At 38.2% G+C, this 18,681-nt stretch overlaps 1 protein-coding gene across 1 annotated transcript; it reads left to right on the top strand.

The window, feature by feature from the left end:
- Positions 1-1,413: 1,413 nt before the first annotated feature.
- On the top strand, positions 1,414-18,396 carry CENPJ (centromere protein J). The gene is made up of 16 exons (XM_010073439.1): positions 1,414-1,794; positions 3,725-3,848; positions 4,675-4,908; positions 6,090-6,234; positions 7,761-7,866; positions 8,161-9,784; positions 11,240-11,372; positions 12,235-12,400; positions 13,289-13,528; positions 14,150-14,249; positions 15,170-15,267; positions 15,972-16,070; positions 16,172-16,312; positions 16,421-16,505; positions 16,613-16,733; positions 18,204-18,396. Exons 1-16 carry the CDS (start codon positions 1,414-1,416, stop codon positions 18,394-18,396), a joined length of 3,990 nt encoding a protein of 1,329 aa, XP_010071741.1.
- The last annotated feature ends 285 nt before the right edge of the window (positions 18,397-18,681 follow it).

Below are 18,681 nucleotides of genomic sequence, written 5' to 3'. Positions count from 1 at the left end.
TCGGCTGAGGAGCGGGGCTGTGCTCGTCTCCCCCACCGGCGACCTTTGGGGGATCCTTTCGTCCCTTCCCGGGCGGGTCAGCTGCAGCCCTGCCGGTTCCTTCGGTTGGCTGGAAGGTGCTGCTGCCCTTAGGCTTCAGGTGAAGCTGTAAACTGTCAGGCTGCCTCGACGGGGTCTCCAAAAGGTGACAGGAAAAATATCATGGGAACCCTGTACGCTTGGATTTGCCTATGCAGGGATCTGTACCTCACTGGGAAACTTCCAGTGGCGTCTCAAAACAGGAGACAGCTGAAAACCACTTTCCTAAGAGAATTTCACTGTTTCTCCTAGTCACAGTTTCTAACTTTAGTTAAGAGTGTATAAGCTCTTTTACAGTGGGAAAATTAAGCGAGAGCTGGTGTGAACTGATCTCTTGGGAACAAGGAAGCTTTAAGAAGTTATTTCCTGATCAGCAGGGCTGCTGAGCCTGGGCTGCTGTGGTTGTTTGTCCTTTGTTCCCTGGCCCCCTCCTTGTATTCCCCTGACACACCGTATGCACGGGTAGAGAGTTAATTGCCCTGGGACTAGTTGGAGATGTCAGGGCTGAGTGGTCAGGCTCTTGGCTACCACATAGTCATCGGCAGCAGTTCTGTCTCTTTTTCTTCCTGAGGAAATCACTTCGGGTCTTCTATCTACCCGAATTCGTTCATGACTTATGACAGTTGTAGGAATGTGGTTGTCACTGAAACTTTTGCAGTCTTCAAACTTTTCTTTGGATGGATTTAAAAAAAGAAGCTGGTTGGGAGGAAGAAGCTAAAAGGCTGTGTAGGCAGGTTGTTGAGTTTCCATGAGAAACCAAGGAAGACACAAAAATGATAAGTGCTGCATTGAAATATTTGCAGTAGAATGTTTGTATTTAGATGGACGTATTTGAAACTTTGCATTAATGTGAAGGTTTTGTGAGGGAAGCCTCTCTTTCAATTCCTCAGATCACCTCTCTTCTTTTGTTGCTGGCACTGTAAAAAAAAATCAGAATCCCTCTCTAGTACTGAAGAGAATATTATACACAGCTTTATAATATTTGAGATAATATTAACTGCACTCAAATAAATAATAAGATTATGTTGACTTCCTGCACAGAAGGTGTTTGTTACCAGTTGTCCAAATTATTTTTATTGCCCAGGGAAAGGCAGATTGTGACGTATTTTTATAAATACACTAGGTTGATTATAAGAGAGTAGCTTGCTTTTACTGGGAATCTGTTATTGTAGACTTCTTATTTTGTTTTTCTACTTAATTTCTAGGTGCCAAAAGTAGGTAACCGTGCATACCAAATACCTGGAAATTTGAGAGTTTTACTGTCCTACCGGTACATAACATAATATTGTTATGTTAATGCTGTATCAGCAAATAAATTGGAACACAATTTACAAGATGCCAACTGGTGAAGATCCAAGTAGTGAACAAAACTTCATTGCACATTGGATGTCCAATAGTTCCCGTGCTGGAGTCTTACTAGATCCTAATTTTACTGGTTTGAAAATCAACAAAGAAAATTTATTATTTGGACCTGAAAACATCACAGCTTTCCCTGCTGAAGTGCTTCATCTTTCAGACAGCTGCTCTGTAAGTGATGACTCCTTGTGTGAAGAAGAGTCTGGCAGCTCTTGTATGCTTCAGCGATATACCACTGAACCATCTTTTCCAGCAGCAGCATATAATGTAGAAGCCTCTAAAACAGACTTTGTCCGTGGCGAAATGGATGGTCAGAATAAATCCAGTCACAGGGACCCACTCTTACAAAAGCTTGAACAGGTAAAAATTCTATAATTCCTTGATGTATGTCAATTAAGATTTATTTTGTTTCTGCATATGAAATGTCATATCTGGAAGTAAGCAAATTCTTTGCAACATATAGAACACAGCAAGCTGAAAGAGCAAGCCCTAAGTCACAGTTATGCTTGTATAAAAATTGGTGTCCTCATCATGTGCTGTTACTGAGTGTCTAACTTCTGTTGTTTCCAGCTGGTACAGGTTCCAGTTTAAAATGGAATTGCATTTAGTGGCAGTGTATTTGTTCTCAAAATCTTTTTACCTTGAAAGGTGCACCCTTCACCACAGATATTGCAACATCCTGCATTTGTATGTATTTGTATCTATAGCAACATCTCTGTTATTTCTCAAGGTAGCTATGTACACCCATATACCTGGGTCTGTTAAAATGAAGAGAGGTGTTAGTGTTGAATGTGATGAAGTATCTGTGACGTTGGGATAAAAAGGCCTGGAATTACCACACTATGATGTTCTTCATTGTTTTTTTTCCAACACAAGCACGTCAGTTAATCCACTGTGTGTGGCTGTACATTAGCTTGTAGTTCTTCCCGATTACTAGATATAAATTACATTAGCTGAAAGTGTTCATAGGCACTTCGGTAGATCTTGCTGTTAAGGATTAAAAAGTCACTTACCTCGTCCCCTCTTCTAGCAGCTACCTCAGTACAAATCTCTATGTCTGTTCATTCAAGTGGGGTATGTGAGGGAATGTGTGTGAGTCTCTAGAATTCCACCACTTACGTGGTGCTGTAAAAGCTTTCTCCTCTATTTTACGTGATAGGAAAATATTTATTCACTTTTTCAGTATTGTCAGTGGTATCAAATAGTGGCTAAATACAATTAAACAAGCTAATATCTGTCATCTTAAGAGGAATTGTTAAGTCTCCTGTCTTAGAAAGTTATTGACAATCTAATCCGTTATAAAAAAGTAAATCTGATGCTTGCAATGATGAGTGTAATTTTGGATGTATGAAAGTTTTTTTCAGTTTGGTTTCCTGAGGATATTATCAGAACAGGTAGAAGTACAATTTCTTTAATAAATCAAGATAAGGGGTTGGAGATGAGACTTAGGTGATCTTTGGATCTTAATCATTAGCTCACAGCTTCTGCTTACATAGTGCCTTACTTCTGTTTTCACTAGAATTTAAGAGACTACAAGGAGAAGGGGGGGAAATTTTTCTTATCTGTTAGATGACAGGTGTAGTCCAATTGTTGATCTATAGAAGGATTTTATCAGGCTTCTTGTCTTTCCTTCGGAGGAGCTGGAACTAGCACATATGTGTGTGTTGGAGATACAGAGATGGGCATGGAGGCCCAACACCCATTGCTGTGGTACAGAATGCCCTGCCTTCTTATGGCCCTCAAGGCAGGGCCAGGGACTCCTGCCACACAAGAAAGTGAAGACTGGATTGCTGAGTTTAATCAGTATTTTAATTCTTTTTTTTTTTTTTTCAGGTAGCTTCATGAGTCTTAATGTTCTCCAATGCTCTTTTCCCCTTTCTTGGTCCTTTGTATCAGTACTGTTCATGGTAACTGAGATCTTGGAGAGAGGGGGGAAAAAAGAACCAACGAACCCCCCCCACTTTTTTAAAGCTTTAATTATTATGAAGTGTTTCACATTTTGATAAAAACCCAGCTTAGTAGAAGTTTTTCTCATGCAGGAGAAATGAGTTTTCCGATTGCTGTTGTTTGAAGATTGGTCAGTTAAAGACTGGTGGTACTGCTAATTGGGCAAACTGGAAATAACATATCTATTCATAGATAGAAAAATTATTAATTTCCTTCATGTTACACTTACTTAATGGAACATCTTTAAAACAAGAAGTAGCTGTTGTCTTGATGACACTAATCCTGTGGTACATTCTAAGTAAACTTAGACTCTAATACATTTTTTTATTTTTTGTTTGAAAAGCTGAAGGAATTGCAACAACAGAAACAGGAACAACTAAAGAAACAACAGATGGAGCAACTTCAAAGGCTAATGGAAGAGCAGGAGAAGCTACTTAGCATGGTATCTGGCCAGACAGCACTTCTTGGTAAGTTGAGGAAGAAAGCATATGAAGTACTTTGAGTAAACTGAAGAATTTAATATCATTTTCCAGTTAAAATCTGAAAGTGTATTCAGTGTTCTTCATTTTAAGATTACTTGATTAGTCAAAAATAAATGCTGCATTGCTTCAGTGCCTGAAAATTGAGTGCTACTGTAGAAGAAAAACTATCCTGTTTTTATAGAATGCGAGCTGTAATTGTAACTTGATCAACATGTGCTATGATGGGAGCTCTTGTTTTGAAGAATGTATTTTAAACATAAAAGACAGTGTAAAACAAACAGTTGCTTTCATTTCTGATTAGTTATTTCTCACAGTACTTTTGATTGCTTTAAGCTGTCAGTGTATGAAATGAAGTTGTCCCTTCTTGTTTGTGCTTAGGCAGCACAAATTTCAGGTGATGAACTGAACTAGACTAGGGAGCTGATCTGTATTTAAAACCAAACACTTGTAACCTGTATCAGTTTTCCAGTCCCGCTTGCTGTGTGGAAAGGGAGTAGGCAGTGCTGGGCTGGAAAAAGCTTTTAGAGTTGAGCAGGGGTATCTTCTGCTGGCATATCAGTTGAACCTGACTTAAAATGATTATCTTTCTTTCACTCTACCTACCTGAGAAAATGAATTAGGGCTTAGCCTTAGGAGAACAAAATCCAGGTTGCCTAATAATTTATTCTTGATGAGTGACATCAGGCAGGAAGCTGGGTGATCAGTCTTGCCCTTCAGCGCCATTTCTTTCCTCCTCTGGAACACTGGTGTTGTAATACAAATACAATGACACAGCCTTTTTTTTTTTTTTTTTTTTCCTGTTAATTTCAAGGCTCTACTCTAATGGCTGAAAGTCAAAAGCTAAGACCTGGGCATTCAGCAGGCTTAACCACTTTACTCCAATTGCCATCATCTGGGTATCAGAATATCTTTGAAGACAGAGCTTATGCTCCAATTGTTCCTCCACATACACGAGACAGTGATTTTTTACAAAAGTTAAACAACAAAGAATGCACCTCATTTTTGAATGACAATCTTTCAGGAGTGTCTGCTTGTGAGAAACAAGGTCTGGGTGTGCCTCTGAAAATGCAGAGTTGTTTGAAAAATGAGGAAGACAAATACACTACTGGTTACTAATTTATAGAAAGATAATGGTGTGTGGTGGGACTTTTTTTCCCCTTGTAGTTACTGAGCATAGTTTTCTCCTACTTATTGTGAAGATTTGATACAAGTGTTGGTTCACTTGGTTTTTTGGTTGGTTTACTGACAGCTTACAGATGTCAAGAGCTGATGTCCATGTGAGTTTTGTTTAAAGCAGCGTTAGACAAAAATCAAGTTCTTCTGTCTGCATGAAATGCCTGTCTGTTTCAGGAAGAAACTATAATCATTACTGCTAATATATGCTTATATATGATAAAGACTGGGAAAACAGCAAATAATGATAGATATTGCATAGCTGAATTGTTTGGGCTGAACTGTACTCACCTTTTCACACAGCAAATGTAAAATAGCAATCTCTCCAAGCATACAGAATGTCTTCAGACCAGCTCTATTGTGAGGATAGGACTGGGATTAGGAATCAGGATAGGTTAACAAGGACCCACCATATGACTGAAAATTATTTGTACATCAGAAGCGAAGCACTGGAGTTCTTTACCTTTCCTCCTCTTCTTAGTTTACCGTTGGTACCAGCATGGCTATTCTGCTGCTATGACTGGAATAGTGGTTTTGGTTTGAATCTAGCAAATTAATAAAGTTAAACCTTATAAACCTGCAGAGATTTCAAGGAAAAGGTACGAGATTGCATTTCATCATACTTCATACCAGCTTTAAAGATTTTAATCAGAGGCCTTGGTTTAAGAGGATGTGAAAGGATAAATCTGTCTTATTTTATACATATATAGGGGACACAGAAGCTTGATAAGAGAGCACTTCAGTACAGCAGACATCCAAATTTGTTCAGTTATTTTATTTTTAAGCCATAAATTAACATTAGCAAAGAAGATGAACAAACAGAAGGGGTTATTTAAGGTCTGTGGAAAACTTTAATGCATAATTAAATGTTCCTTTAAAAAAGAAAGCTCTAGCTGAAATAATAATTAATTTGGGTAAATCTCTGGACTATTTTGTGTAGGAATTCAGACTACATTACCTTCTGGTTTTAATCTGACCTGAATTCAGCTTGAAGTATGAGCTGAAAACTAATTTGTTGTTGGGGAGAAAAAAAAAATTCTATTAATTTCATAGGAAAAACCATGTGGTGTCCAGAACAAAAGATGGAGATATTAATGGAGAGTGAAGATCATCACACTGATCCTTTACTCGTGGAAAGTGCGGATCTCTCTGAAAATTCCAGTGGAGGAAAACATTTGTGGACTAATACAGAAGAAAGGTAACTCGGGCCATTACTATGCAGTTTTTGTCAAATAACATGAGTTTGGTTTAATTCTGAGTCCTGACTGAAAGAGTCTAATAGTCTTAATTTGTGTAGCTTTCTTAACCAAGGATTCCATTTTGTTAGGTACTGTGGAGACCTGTACTAAGAGAGGCTCTGGCTTGAAATTGCTTATGCTGTGAAAGATGGGATGTTGTGTATTGGCTGAAGAGGTGTGTGCAACCTGGGGTAACGATAGTTTAGAAGCACATTTTAGTGTAGCTTAGTATATAAGCAGTTATAATTACTGTTCCCAATTTGATTTATTACAACTTCCTATCCGCTGTTACATGGTGAAAGTAGTAACGTGGAGGAGGAGTGTAAGGCTGTGACTTTTTAGTCTGTTACCAGGAGTTACGTTTGTTTAAATGTCTGTATATGGCTAAGAAGTAATAATAGCGCTTGTGGCAGAAGCCTTCTCTTTTACAAGCTTTGTTTGTGAATCAAAGTAGTGGTTGGCATTATTTTAAAGTTCTGACGGGTCATCACAAAACCAAGAAATACTTGTTCCAGGCTGTGGTGTGATGGGTTGAGCTCAGCCAGCAACTAAGCACCTACCCAACTGCTTGCTCACAATGGCCTACAGAGCAGAATGGGAGAGGGTATCAGAGGAGCAAACACACGGAAAACTTGTGGGTTGAGATAAGACCAGTTTAATAAAGGAAAGGAACGAGGGGAAAAAACCCAAGTGATACAAAGGCAGTCACTCTCCACCTCCCACAGCCAGACTGATGCCCACTTGGTCTCTGAGCAACAGCTACTTTTGAAAGACCAAGCCCCCAGTTTTTACTGCTGAACATGATGTCAGATGGCATAGAATATCCTTTTGCTCAATTGAGTCAGCTGTTGTGGCTGTGTCCCCTCTCAGCCTGTTGCCCCCCGCAGGCTACTTGCTGGGAGCAGCATGAAAAATTGAAGAAAGTTTTAATGCTTTGCAAGCAGTGTTCGGTAATAGCTAAAACATGGGTGTGTTATCAACACTGTTGTAGTCACAAATCCAAAAAACACAGTACCAGATGGACTGCTGTGAAGAAAGCTCACTCCATCCCAGCCAGACCCAGTACAAGGCTGTGAAGGAGAAGTATCAAAGGGGGAGATATGGAACATGATCTCAGTAGCATCACTGAGTGGGAAGCTACTGTAGAAATGGCAATATGACTAAAGTATGAGTGAAAGTTTGGTGGTCTGGGCAGAAGAAGGGGTCATTGAGAAAAGCAGTGAAAGAAGAAACAGCAAAACCTGCATACAGTGTCTTTTAGACATGTATATTAACTATTGAGAAATGGTTTATCAAATTCCTGCTAAACAGCTAGTGTTATAATGCATTTGTCAGAATAACTTTGACACTTAATGACCAAAGTACATCATAATTTGTCATCTTTTATATAATTACACCGTAGGTCTTTGAATAGCAGTGACATTAAACACAGTTATTTTATATAGAAATGTAAGAATTGATTTTTTTTTTTTTTTAATTACACTAGACCTATTAAAGCTGCGATTCAGGAGAAGAAACAGACATTCGAAGAATTCCTGGAAGAACAGATACAACTAGAAGAGCAGCGTCTGGAGCAAAAACAGAAGTTACAGGTTATTTATTTATTTTTTTAACTTTATTGTTCTTTATATATTGTGCCAAGATGCAATTGGTGCCTTAAAAATGTACAAAGAACATTCTAGCATTAAAAGATTATACTGAATTCTTAATATTCACATTCTTAAAGCAATAAGCCCCAAATATTTCAATTGTCTAAGATATCCTTAGAAATAAAGTAGAAACTATATAAATTCCTACTCATATGTGGGGTTTATTTGAAGAAATCTTCAAACTGTGTAAGGGGCTTTTCAACATTTTGCGTTTTACTTTTCCTTACCCCTTTTCAGGAGACAAATGGATCAGCCATTCAAAAACCAGTGATCAAACGCCCCTTCCTGAAAAGAGGAGAAGGCTTAACACGATTCACTAATGCCAAATCTAAAATTACAAAACTTGGAGAAAACACCCCAAATCTTCAACAAAGGGCGTCAGACGACAGAAATGTTGTTAAAGTGGACAGACCACAAACACAGAAGAAAGCTATACCCCCTGGCAAAGAACTGGTTTCTGAGAACCCTTTTGCACCATATAAAAAATATAGCCACCCTGATAAAGCAAAACATTGTCCTATTCAGAAGACCCTGGTACTCAGGAATCACAATGGGAAAAACATCTCACCAGTAGAAACAAGAATGCAACCAGGAAAAAATCATGATGGACAGATGAGAGATTCCTTCCCATCAGAAATTAACAACAAAATAGAAAATAAAGAGAACATAGTAGAATTTGTGAAGTGTAACGCTGTCAAAATTGGAAACAAATTACCTGGCACAGAAAAGCCTCAGTTGTCTGGTGAGCTGGCCAGTGCCTTTTCTAATTCTAAATGTCCTGTAGTTCACCCTGTGAAGGATCCAGAACTGTCTTTTGAAGTCTCGTTTCAGAATAAGCTGGAAAACTGGGAAAAAGAAAAAGAAAAAGAGAATCTAGAACTAGATGAATTTTTGTTTCTAGAACAAGCTGCAGATGAAATTTCTTTCTCAAGTAATTCCTCATTTGTGCAAAGAATCTTAGATCATGATCAGCAAACTTTAAAAGGCCGTAGAATGTCTTCTACCCCTATCAAGGCAAAACAGCAGCAAGTAAAGGCACTGGCTGTTGAACTTATTTATAAGAAAAATAAAAAGGCAGATTGTATGACCCAGGGAAATACAAATGATAGAGCAGTTATGCATACAGTCTCAAATTCAGGAACAGCTTTTAGAATGCAGGATGCATTGAACAAAACGGACTGTGTAATATCTTCAGCTTCTTCCATGACAGCAGCTCCTGCTTTAAAAAGTAATCAATGGACTGTAAAGGAAGATAAGGATGAGGGCAACGGTGATACTACTACAGATTCTGAGAGTGAACTTGAGACCACATTAAAGCATGAAAATGAAGATGCTAAGACATTTTTTATGACCAATAGAGAAAGGGATCTAGATTTTCTTGATTATGGAGGTTCTGTTGCAGACATCAGCAAAGAAAGCAAAAATGGAGATGCTGACCTTGGCTTGTCAGACAAAGACTGCAGTGCACTGTCAAAGCAAAAGATTAGGAAAGCTTCAGACCATCAGAGAAGCATGTCATGTATAAGTGGGAGTAAGTCTGAGTTTGATGATGAAAGAACATGGAGTGATCTTGATGAAAATTATGTTAACAGTGATTTACCTGAACAGGACATTAAAATGCCTTTACAGATGGGCTTTTCCAGTAAGAATGATACAACTCTCCCAGATAAAGCAATAAGGAGAAAAGTTGCCTCAAAGAAGGGAGATGGAATGTCCAAAGAGTCTGCAGTGGACAGTGATTCAAATGGACCTCCTGTATCAAACCTGATGATGAAACTGTTTCCTTCACTGAAACCAAACCAGAAGGCAGGCTGTCATTCAGAGCGTGAAATCAAACCAAATGTGGAACAGGAACCAGGAAGTGAGAGAACAGCAACAAGTAGGAAATGTTGAAGAAGACATACATTACAAGTCTTTCTTTCTAACGTTTAAGCTGCAACTTAACAATACATCAAAGGGTGTTCTTACCTTTCATCTCCTCTCCTGGTTGCATGTCTAGTATAAAATCTAACAATTATGCAGCTTGGAGAATGAGTACAATCAGTTAAAACTTCATAAAACTTTTTTTTTTTTTTTTTCCCTTCCCTGGAGGCTAGTTTTCTGTGAGACTAGCTCATTGAACTAACTTGATCTGGAGCTGCTTGATCACCAATTCCAATTCCAGGAAAGTGTCCAAGTCCTGCTGTAAATGAAGTGGTACCACCCTTTCGAGTGACAGTGCACATGTACACCTCAGTAGGATAATGCTGTGTACTGTTAGGTTAGCTTGTTTATCTTATAAAGTATTAGGAGGCAGCAGCCCTGTCTGTATTTTCCGTCAGTACTATATTTATATATATATCTAGAGAATTCACGTGGAATATGGGAAACACTGATTCATTTTTCTGCTTTGCTCAAGTTGTTTTCAACCATATGGCTATAGTCTGGGGAAGGACTGCCTCTAAAAGCTCCTGTTGAAGCTGTTGCATTTATGTGAGATCATTAAAAATGCAGTTGGTCAGTGAAAGCATGATGGCATAGCCTAGCATTTAAAACTCTTCTCTGTAAGTTGGGGAGATCTTGGTTTTAAAGTTCTGCTGCAATTAATGTTTAGGATTTTGTTTAGGGTTTTTATGAGAAGTTGATACAGAAACTACTACTTCTGATTGTTGTTTTGTGTAAAATAGATTTTTTAGGGTTGTCTGAAGATGCCTACTAGATGTTGTTTGCAGGGAGAGGGGTAGGGTTTTTTTACTGCATCTCAAAGCATTTTAGGTAGTTGCCTCATTCACCCTTCACTGCAACATCAGTAGTTAGGCTTTTCTCTTGCATACTTGGAAGTGGGCTATTAAAACCCTGGGAGTGTTGAGACTGAACAGGAAACTGGGATGGCAAAAAAGCTCACAAATCCTATCATGAGCCTCTGGAATAGATTTCACATTGGTGATGGGTATGAGCAGACTTTGTTGTGAAAAAAACTTACAACCATAAACTTTCCTGTTTGATGCTTGGCCCTTATACCTTCCTTTAATTTCTCTAGCTTGACACAAAGCCATTTACATTTCAATTCCTAATATACATTTAGTTTTACAAAGATGATATACTCAATATTTGAGTATTATATAAAATACTTGAGTAAATAGCGTGGCGTGCTTTAAAATCTCACTTTGTATTATTTTAATATTAGGGTTTGTTTTTTTTTTTTTGCAATACTACTACTATTTCTCAAATAGTATAACTTGATTTTATGGGTTGTTTTTTAAACTGGTGTGTGATTATTTACTTCAGTCATATGGATTCCGCTTGGATAACTTGCATCTGGTTGTTCTTTGACAAGGAAACACTGTTCCATCCCACCTACTGAGAGAAAGACTCACTGAATTGGAAATGGAAATAGAGAGATTCAGAGCTGAAAACACAACTCTAACTAAACTCCGTGAAGAAAGAGAGCATGCCTTGGCAAATATCAGGTAATTTTTAATTGAACATTTTGGTGCTTTCACTTACATAGTATGTTCCAGTTTATCATATTGTCCAGTTACCAACTATACAGGTAAATAAGCGGTGTGTTTCGGTTACAGTGGAGACGTGGGTTGAGAAACTGGTTGTTGCTCTATGTAAATCTTAAACTGTAATTATTACTCACATACAAATTGCTAATCTAGGAATAATGATAAGAAACCCTGCTAATTTCATATATCCTTAAAGGCTATACTTGGGAGAATTTGTATACTTTTGTTCTGAGTGATAACACAGTCCTAAATTGGTCTTGCAAAACTGATCTTCGTGCTGACATGGTTGATGCTTTCCTTTGGATTGGAGGTTTGTGTGTACAAACTGCGAATATCTTCATTTGAACTGGGGGACTTATAAGTGACATATAGAGGAGAATAGTTACTTCTGGTGACTATAATGTAGCACACCTATTCCTACCAAAGTCACTTTTGTTTTGTTTGGAAACAGCATCGTGTTGTTGGCTAATTTTAATTTGTGACCTCCTGCTGTTAGCAGATTCTTTTCCCCAGTACTTTTGGGGGAATGGTGTTCTACTGCTTTGAGGAATGTTGGAAGATGTTAGCCAAAGCTTTGTTAAATTGAGGATAACTTCTGTGATTAGAAGATATAAAAATACAAATTATTGGACTTCAGACACTAGCTGTGTGACAATTCTTACTCCTTAAATAAGTAAGACCATTCATAGGTAAGTCTTCCTGGGGGTAACAGATGTTGGATTGGAATCAACGACCACAAAATTCACGGCCTTAATTTGCTTTTTTAAAACTCAGATTTGAAGTAGTTTTGGGCTAGAACAACTTTGTTTCATAATTATAGGAAAGAAATTGCAGACTTTCAACAGCAGAAAGCCCGAGAACTGGCTGAAATAGAAGAATATAAAAAAAAGGAAATGAAAAAACTGCAAAAGGAGCGTAAAGTTTTTGAAAAATATACCACAGAAGCCAGAGCAATTCCAGATAAAAAAGAACGTGATGAAATTCAGGTATGAAAATATATTATTCTTCTAGTCCACACAGGAACACTTGCATTCATTTAAAGGCAGTTGAGAACTAATGGTGTTTGGTGGTTTTAAGGCAAAAGTTCCTGATGAGCAAATCTTTTTGTCACTTTTCTATACTAAAAACTGCTCATGACTATGGCAGAATCATCTTCCACTTTGATACAAAATTACTGTAGATAAGTTTTATAAGTTTTTATTCATGGTAGTGGATCAAAGTGCAAACTGTACTTGTTCTGTCTGTAGCTGTTGTACAGTAAATGTAATAATCTACAACTTTCAAAGTTACATTTTTGTTATTACTTGTAGGTCTGTAGGTGTCAAGAGATGTAAGAAACAAGATCTGTTTTTTCCTTCATTGTCAGGATGTGTGGTACATGAGATGTACATACAAGTTGCATTAAACATCACACATGGATTTCCCTCCTTCCCTACAAATTTCTTTACATAACTTCAACAGATTGAAGTAACATTTGCTAAACTGGCTAGAGAGATGCACATGTGTTTTATGTGATTGTATCCTCTCTCCCATCCCAAGATTTCTGAAGGGTCCTCTCAAGAGCAGCCTTAAAGATTTCATATGTCTGTCTTGAGTGTCTTTGTACTGGCCAATCTATAAAGAGTAAATGATGCCAAGAGGGCAATAAAGACACTTCCTGTCATTGAAGTTGAACTTACAAAGTTGGTAAATAGTATCTCTTTCAGGGAAGAAAATTTCTCCTACCTTCCACTCTGCACCAATAAGCTGATCTTATTTTTTTTGCCTCTCTTGGGCTTTTTTTTTGTGTGCTTGTATTTCTATTAGAACATTAAAACATTTTAATATATTAAAAAATGAAAGCTCTTTAATTTATAAACATGCATTTTTCAAAGGCTTTAAAACAGCAGATTGCAGAGTTGCAGGAAGATTTAAAACAAAAAGAGGCAAAATGGTCAACCACCTATCGACGCCTGAAAGATCAAATAGAAGCTTTAGTAAATGAGAATATGGAACTAAAAGAGGAAGTAAAAATTATGGAGAGGTTTCGTCTAGAAGCCTGGAAGAAAGCAGAAGCTGCTGGAAGCAAGAGGAAAATAGAAAATTCTGGGATGACTCCAAAAAGAGCAGAATCCGTAAGTTATTAATCTTGGTATTTTGAATTAATCTGTGTGAATATTCTTGAGTTTCGGATCATAAACTTGGAATCCAGTAGCTACAGCTTAGATGTTTACTTTTAATTTACTTATCTTGGGACTCCACTAGTGTTGACAGACACAGAATTTTGTTAAGTTGCATTCTCTCCAAATGTGAATGTTCACAATGTTCAGCATCCATTCTGTTGAGGAATTCATCTTAGAAATTCGAAATGATGCAATTGTAAGAGAAAAATCATAGGTGTAATCTAACCTGTGAACCTCTGCACCTTAAGGATCTGCCCGGCAAACCAGGCAGTTCACTGCTGTCTAAAGTAGTTATGTTTAGTTTTGAAACTGTAACTATTATTCTAGATTGCTTGCACCAAATTAACATTCTTCAGTTGTTGGTAGTGAGGCAGCAAACAGAGGAGGATTTCCAGAGTACAGCTTGGGTGACATCACACAAGCCCTTCTGCTGCCTAAATCTCAAAAATGGATAGTTTGTGCGGAAGGCTTCCAGTAAGTTTCATGTCACACAGTGTATAAATTTTTGTTGCCACTGTATGAACAGTTATGAATAAATCTCATATAAACCACAAATAACTTACTTTCTTTTAGAGTCTACCAGTTAGAGGCCCAAAAAGTCGAACTGGATCTCTGCCTCTTCCAGTACAGAAGTGCACCAAGATAAATGGCAAAAGTTATTCACAGACAAAAGGTATAAATGTTTGTCTGATCAGAAAATTCTGTTAAATCTTTAAAAGAATACTAATATGGATTTTTGCTTTTATTAAAAAGAGTGTATCAAAACCTCAAAAGTAGATAGAGAATAGTTATAATGGACTTGAGCATATGGATAAATACCTCCCAGGGTAAGATTCTGGAGAAAGCTGTGATGGGTGACCGTTCTGGTCGTGTTTGGTGCTCTTACCAAGAAGCTGCATTCTGTAGTCCAAAATGGCATTAATCATTGATGTTCTCCAAGCCGCGGATGTTAGTAGCATTGCAGTGGCTGTCTCTCCTCAGAACCTTCTGTTACCAGGATCTATACTCATGTGGGCAATGCTGCAGTGGGTGTTCCTTGTTCACAGTTAGGAGCAAATGCTGTTGGCAACTATATCCTTTTCTAATGAATAATCATATACAGAAAGTAACTGGAGGGTACTTTTTTGACACCTCTAACAGCTCAAACAACCATTATGTTATCTGTTAGAGGAGTGTGTTCCAGAACTGAAGCCCTTGCTTGTTTTATTTTGGTCATCTTTCTCGTGTGCTAGGAGAAACGTGGGAAAAGTCTGCCAATCAGTTCCTGTTAAAAGGTTAAGGCATAACTAATGATGTTTTCTAGATGCCCACTGGTTAAAAAAAAAATCCTTTGTAAATCTAGAGAAATTAAATAGGAGAGAAAGTGCAAGTGTTATGCCTATTGCCGTGATTCTTCAGCTGGCTGACACATGCAGCAATGAAACATCTGAGGGAGCTGGCTTATGCTGATTATTTTAATAAATATACTGCTTTTGGTTTCTACTGTACTTAAAAGTAGGTGTCCTGTAAAACTTGACCTCATATATATAATTACAACACTTAAGCTGTACCTTAATTTTCCTGTCCAAATCTTTATTACATGTATCTGAGTAGGAAAGCTTTCTAGAACACCTGCATCAGCACCTGCTAGTGACAGAAGCAACTCTGAGACAATGATGGCAGTAGAAGATACTTCTAGGACTTTCATGGTAGTAAGTCCTGTATCTTCATTTGATTTTTTTAAGCGGGGAGGGGAAACCCAAAATAAAACAATAGTTACTTGTACTTGAATGAGTATCTGGAGGGTGACTGGTGAAGCTGTTGACTTAACTGCTGCACTCTTCAACTGCAATTTTATTGTCATCACAGAAAATGGCTATGTAGTGGTCAATGCAGAATGTTTTACCCATGTCTAGTAGTAGCAATATCCTTTGGCTGAGGAAAGAAAATAATAATCTCCTGATCTCTTGAATTTTGCAAAATGTTTTACCTTTTGAGGGAGGGGAAGAAGCTGGATGTTTACATGCTCCACATAGGGCAACTGCGCAAGAATCTTGTAAATAGTTGAATTAATTCTTACATTAATTGTTGTAGGTAGGGTTTTATGAAACTTTATTGTTTCGTACCTTGATATGGGTGACTTAAGGCAGATTAGCACCATGCTACAACACACCACTGAATTCCACTTTAGTCCAGACTACAGCTGACCCCGCACAACCAATTACTGCCAAATCTCAGTCTGTTTTACCACTTGAATTATACTAGGAGTTCCATAAAACCCAGATTGTGTTGATGCCTTCCTATACTTGTGTTCCTCCCTGATGCTCGTTTCCTGAAACACCTGTCAGCCTAGGAAAAAAACATGTATAAAGACAAAGCTCGATTTGAGTTTATGCTTAGATTATTGTTATTTCAGGATGCCTCTCCTGTTGAAGCTCATGTGTCATCACCATCTGGACCTGCACATACAGACAGTGAAGAGATACAGAGAGAAACTGCTTATCCTGACGGAAAGGTAAAATGAGAGCTTGGCACTCTGAAACTCCACAAGACAGCTGTTGTGAGAGAGGAATGAGTGTGATGGCTCAAGGCTGACCTCTGTAATGTGTTCACTAGGTTGAGAAAGTTTTGAAAAATGGCTGTCACCTTGTATTTTTCCCCAATGGGACATGGAAAAAAGTGGATTCTGACGGGAAGACCGTAACTATAATCTTCTTCAATGGGGATGTGAAGCAGGTTATGCCTGATCAAACAGTGGTATGTATCCTACATCTTCTGCACTTTTCTCTGAACATTTATGTGCATGTATACACACACATACAAAATTTCTCATTAATTATGTAAAATCTGAACTGTTTTCTGCAGATTTATTATTATGCTGATGCTAAGACTACACATACTACATACTCTGATGGCTTAGAGGTCTTGCAATTTTCAAATGGACAAATAGGTAAAGAAATCATCTAACCCAAGCAACCCTCAAAATTGCTGCCCATATATATATATATATACACCTGTAGTTATGTAATAAGCATATTGTCTCAAAATCCATTTCAGAGAAACATTATCCTGATGGCAAGAAAGAAATTACTTTCCCTGACCAAACTATTAAAAATTTATTTATGGATGGGCAAGAAGAAACTATCTTTCCAGATGGCACTATTGTTCATATTCAGCGGTAAGCTTTACTTTTTCAGGTACCCTAGCCTGTGGGTGGGATAGCAGCAGTTAGGGCTCACTGGTAGAGGCAGTATATGGTCACAGATTTACTTCTAGAAGTTTACATTTTAATATACTGTACTGTTGTCACAGTCCACTAAGGACTCGTGATGGTTCTTTGCTGAGATCTCTAAGTGCAAAATTAAGGCGACCACCCCCAAAAGGGGTTAGCTTCAGCTAAACAGCAAAAACTTTATTATTTTGTGTCTGTAAGCGACGTGCGATAGATAAGGGGAGTGAAAAGTAAGTAAAGAGAGGAAAAGAGGAATATAGCTACCACCGCGGGTCCAAGGCGTCCCCCCGGCCCGGAGCCAGCAGCGTCCTGCCGGTCCTAACGATCGATCATTGTCGATCCTTGGTGGGGAAGGCTTCAACTTTAGGTTGCTGGGGGATGACGTTTTATGCTAAACTACACACCTTGCTCCTCCTCTACTTCGGAGGCGGGTAGCCTTTGGGATGGAGGTGTGTTTTGGGATTATAATGACATTATAACAAGCAAAGTTCTCCTCAGGGTAAAGATTTCGTCACAGTGCTTGGCACGGTGTCTGCCATCTTTCTGGTTGGCTAGCCGTGGCACCTGCAGCTCATTGTTCCCATCCTTACAGAGGTACGGATAGTCTTGGACAGGGCAGGGCCGTGGAACGAGACCGTTTCACTCCGTCCCCCATCAATCCATCTTGTACCAGTACCAGGGTGCGTTGCCGGTGAAACAAGTTCTTTGCACGCCAGCCGCGCCTTTGTCTTTTTTGTTTTACTTTTACCCTGGAGATTTTCTCACGATATCGTATCTTTGCTGCAACAGGCCTGTCGAGATGAGTCTTGCTCCCAGGCCGCATCAAATCCATAGGAAAGGACCCTATAGTCTAACTGGGGGTGTCATGTCCTTAATGACAAGGTTGAGACAAGCTGATTTTCTAACCGACTCTTACAACTGCGAAAATTTATTTGCTGTTTGAAATCTTGATTATTTTTTTTTTCTTGGTAGCTTAGAGGAGACATAAAGACTGAATGCCTGTGTGTATTTTCTCATACCCTAACCTGAGAGATTTTTTCTGATTTGTGCATAGTTCTAGAAGATACGCGAGAACCTCGTTGGTGTGGCAAGCAGGTCTGCCATAGAAACGGATAGCGCTGAGGACATTAACTTTTAAACTTTTCTGGGACTGTTGCAGCAATAGATTTAATGCAGAGAAAGTGCATTAGAGGCTCTCAAGTATAAAGTTGTATGTCAGTTTTTGTGGAAACACGTTTTTGAGTACTAACCAGCTGTGATGATAATTCATAAAACAGGCTTTTCACAAATACTGTATTTTCTTCAGTTCTTCCTTCATTTAGGCTTGCATATTTAATGTTTGTTCAGAGATTAAGTTTAAGCTTTTGTATAGACCTTACAATATTTTTTTAAAATACTTACATTTATTTAATGCAGAGATGGAAGCAAAACTATAGAGTTTAATAATGGCCAGAGAGAACTACACACATCAGAGTTCAAGAGACGGGAATATCCGGATGGTACTGTCAAGACTGTGTACATGAATGGACAGCAGGAAACAAAGTATGTCTCTGGGAGAGTCAGAATAAAGGACAAGGATGGTAATATTATCATGGACACTAAGGCATAGGGTTATGTCAAAACCCTTGGAAATGTTAGCACATTAATGTACATTATTCCTGTCAACAAGAAGTGAAACCCCTTTAAGCTTTTTGTGTATATATTGTTTATAGTTTTCCTGAAATAAATTTATTTTTCAGTGGGTTATTACTACATCAGAGCTCCTACTTTTTTTCCCATTTCTACCTTTAAGAAGCAGTTGATTGATTCTGTATTCTCTCATGTGTGATTTAAAGGGTGTTTTTAAAATCGGCTGTCAGACTACTTTTTAAAAATCGGCTGTAGATTACTTTTA

Source organism: Pterocles gutturalis, unplaced genomic scaffold (genome assembly GCF_000699245.1).
Source record: "Pterocles gutturalis isolate BGI_N339 unplaced genomic scaffold, ASM69924v1 scaffold24486, whole genome shotgun sequence".
In the NCBI taxonomy this organism is placed as follows: Eukaryota; Metazoa; Chordata; class Aves; order Pterocliformes; family Pteroclidae; genus Pterocles; species Pterocles gutturalis.
The sequence above is the reverse complement of the archived record's forward strand: the minus strand, read 5'-3'. Positions and strand labels throughout refer to the sequence as shown.

Excerpts from the sequence above, each read along its gene's own strand:
- CENPJ (XM_010073439.1), top strand. The coding sequence starts at position 1,414 with ATGCCAACTGGTGAAGATCCAAGTAGTGAACAAAACTTCATTGCACAT. Across the intron at positions 12,401-13,288 it reads AAGAACGTGATGAAATTCAG|GCTTTAAAACAGCAGATTGC; the intron begins GTATGAAAATAT and ends CATTTTTCAAAG. Across the intron at positions 13,529-14,149 it reads CTCCAAAAAGAGCAGAATCC|AGTCTACCAGTTAGAGGCCC; the intron begins GTAAGTTATTAA and ends ACTTTCTTTTAG.